The following is a 2406-nucleotide window of genomic DNA, read 5'->3' on the forward strand; positions in this document are numbered from 1 at the left end:
AACCATGACCGAAATATAGTTACAGCATTTACATTATAAATATTAGTTATATCAGAGTTATATAGCATCCAAAGTTGAACAACTCAAATATTTTAAGACGAAAAGGAAAAGTGCAGAAATAGCCCAGTATTTCAAGCAGTCAAATGTTGTAAAAGAGTATTCATTTAAATTGAAATACTTAAATAACTAAAATTCAGAATTGAATATTTTTTTGTATGTTATTGAATGATAGTAAGTGATGCATTACCAACTGATTAGGTGGGCTTTTTTCTTTTTTTATACCACATTTACTAAGGATTCCTTTGTCTTATTTCAACCTATAATAATACATCCTAACTTATTTTTTGATTATATTTTGTAGGCTACTATAAAGTTGATTCTGCAAACTAACCATAATGCAAACACTAAAAGTATCAAATTGGAGTAAAAGTATAAAGCACCATAAAAATGGTTACTCAAAATGATAGACAGGAGTAGAGTAAGTCTTTCACAGACTCATTTAAAGTAAGTCATAATTGTTAGTTTATAAAGCCTATTGCTTGCAGCACCAAGTGATATTTGAACCTGGAAGATTAGCCTATAATCATTAAAGATAACTGCATTACTGGGCTCATCCTTTGATCCTCGGAACAACAAGTGTCTTTGGACAGATGCCGTTTCAATGTTGTCTTTTGAGTGGTGGACACTGAGGCTCCACTCTTGGTTCGGGTGTGGAAATGTCAGAATCAGGCGTTTTTTTACCCCATTCTGCACATTGGAGTTCAGCAAGAAGCTCTGTCGCCTTCCTGAGGCCAGATGAATAAAGCATCAAGTGACCGGGACACTGCAGTGACAAAGTCCCCTTCGTTCCGAGGTCAAACTGTTGCTGTTTGACTGTTGCTGTTTGGAAACCTTCTGCTACTTTGAAGGAAATCGCAGTGCATGTGTGTTTGTGTTGATGTGTGTTTGTGAAAGACAGACAGAAAAAGAGGGAAGGAGAGATTTGCCTGGACAGACGCAGTAGCAGACGTGCCCCCCCCTCTCTCTCTTTCTCTCTCTTCCACTCTCTCCCTATCACACACCCGGGAGCAGCACTTTGACGCACCACACGCACAGAGAGTTGGATTATAGTATTGCGCACTGGTCTTTCACGGGGCTTTTTCTTCCTAACAGTGCCTACTCTCTTGTCACTGACTGGCAATTGATACATGATCGGAATCAATAACTCTCCTCCCCGGTGACCTCTGCTGAGCTTTTGGGAGAACCGAGCGCTGCCGCTGCTTCTTCTCCGGACGCGTGTTGTGAATTAATAACCAAGACCGCCTCACCTGGATAGAGAGAGAGAGCGAGTGTGTGTGTGTGTGTGTGTGTTTGTGTGATTATGCGCGCACACTAAAGTGTGTGTGTGTGTGTGTGTGTGTGTGTGTGAGTGGCTTCTCTGGATCAGATCAAGGATCGAGGTGTTCCACTGGCTTGGTTTCGCACGCGCAGATATTCACACACAGACGCAACACACGCCGGGGGGATTTGGGCACCGCATGCCGGGAACATGTGGAAGTTTGCGCCGCTGTAGCGCAGCCAGAGAGCCGGTCCACCGCTTCGCCGACCTCCGCTCTGCCTGTCCAGGGGGACCAAAATTCCCCGTTCGCAGCCTTCACACATCGAAACCCCTCCAAGTAGACCCAAATGTAAATTCAGAACGATACGTTTTAGAAACACACGCCTGAAAAGGGGAGAACAACGAGAAAGGAGGACGGCATCCCGTTGCGTGCAGAGTTTGTTGAGCCCTTTCGGGGGATTTCGGGGCACTTATTCTTGAACGCCCTTGTATTTTCTCCCTGTTTTGTGGGTCTCACATTGGCCCCCACTTGCCGCAGTGATGGTGGGAGCTCTGAGCCCCGTTGGCCCTCGCCGCTCCCCGGCCACCGTGCTGGGGCTGCTGCTGTCTGTTTTGGTTCTGGTCCTGTCCAGCGGAGCCGATGGCCAGCCCTGCCCAGCCCAGTGCTCCTGCACCGGGACTACAGTGGACTGTCACGGCCAAGGGCTCCGCAGCGTGCCTAGGAACATACCCCGCAACGCAGAGAGACTGTAAGTACCGAGTTTAGCAGCGCAGCTTGGCATTATAATGCGCAACACTTTACAGGGGAAATCAATCAAATGTAAAGTCTCCTTTTGTGTCAATGATGAAGAATAACAAGTGTGAACTGACCTTATCCTACTGTAGCCGATGTAGTCAATAAAGCTGTGCGTCTCCTGAAGGGATTTAAATAGTTTACGGCAAATTTGTCACACTTTCTGATAATCTAAATCATATATCCCCCTTTATTTTCAATATTATATAGCAGCTTTTATTTTATTTTTATTTTGTTTAAAAAAATTAAATCCCTTCTTACATTTGCAGGCCGATAATCGGTCCTTTTAAATTGC

The 2406-nt window shown here is 44.8% G+C and overlaps 1 protein-coding gene across 3 annotated transcripts in view; it reads left to right on the forward strand.

Annotated features, from left to right (window-relative positions):
- Positions 1-1110: 1110 nt before the first annotated feature.
- Positions 1111-2406, forward strand: part of slit2 (slit homolog 2) — a 90414-nt gene continuing 89118 nt past the window's right edge. For all 3 annotated transcript variants that reach the window (XM_080029404.1, XM_080029405.1, XM_080029406.1), the window contains exon 1: positions 1111-2067. In XM_080029404.1, coding sequence (XP_079885530.1) covers positions 1859-2067 — 209 coding nt within the window. In that variant the 5' untranslated portion in view covers positions 1111-1858. The remainder of the gene's footprint in view (positions 2068-2406) is intronic.

Source organism: Ammodytes marinus (genome assembly GCF_949987685.1).
Source record: "Ammodytes marinus genome assembly, chromosome: 6".
Lineage (NCBI taxonomy): Eukaryota > Metazoa > Chordata > Actinopteri > Uranoscopiformes > Ammodytidae > Ammodytes > Ammodytes marinus.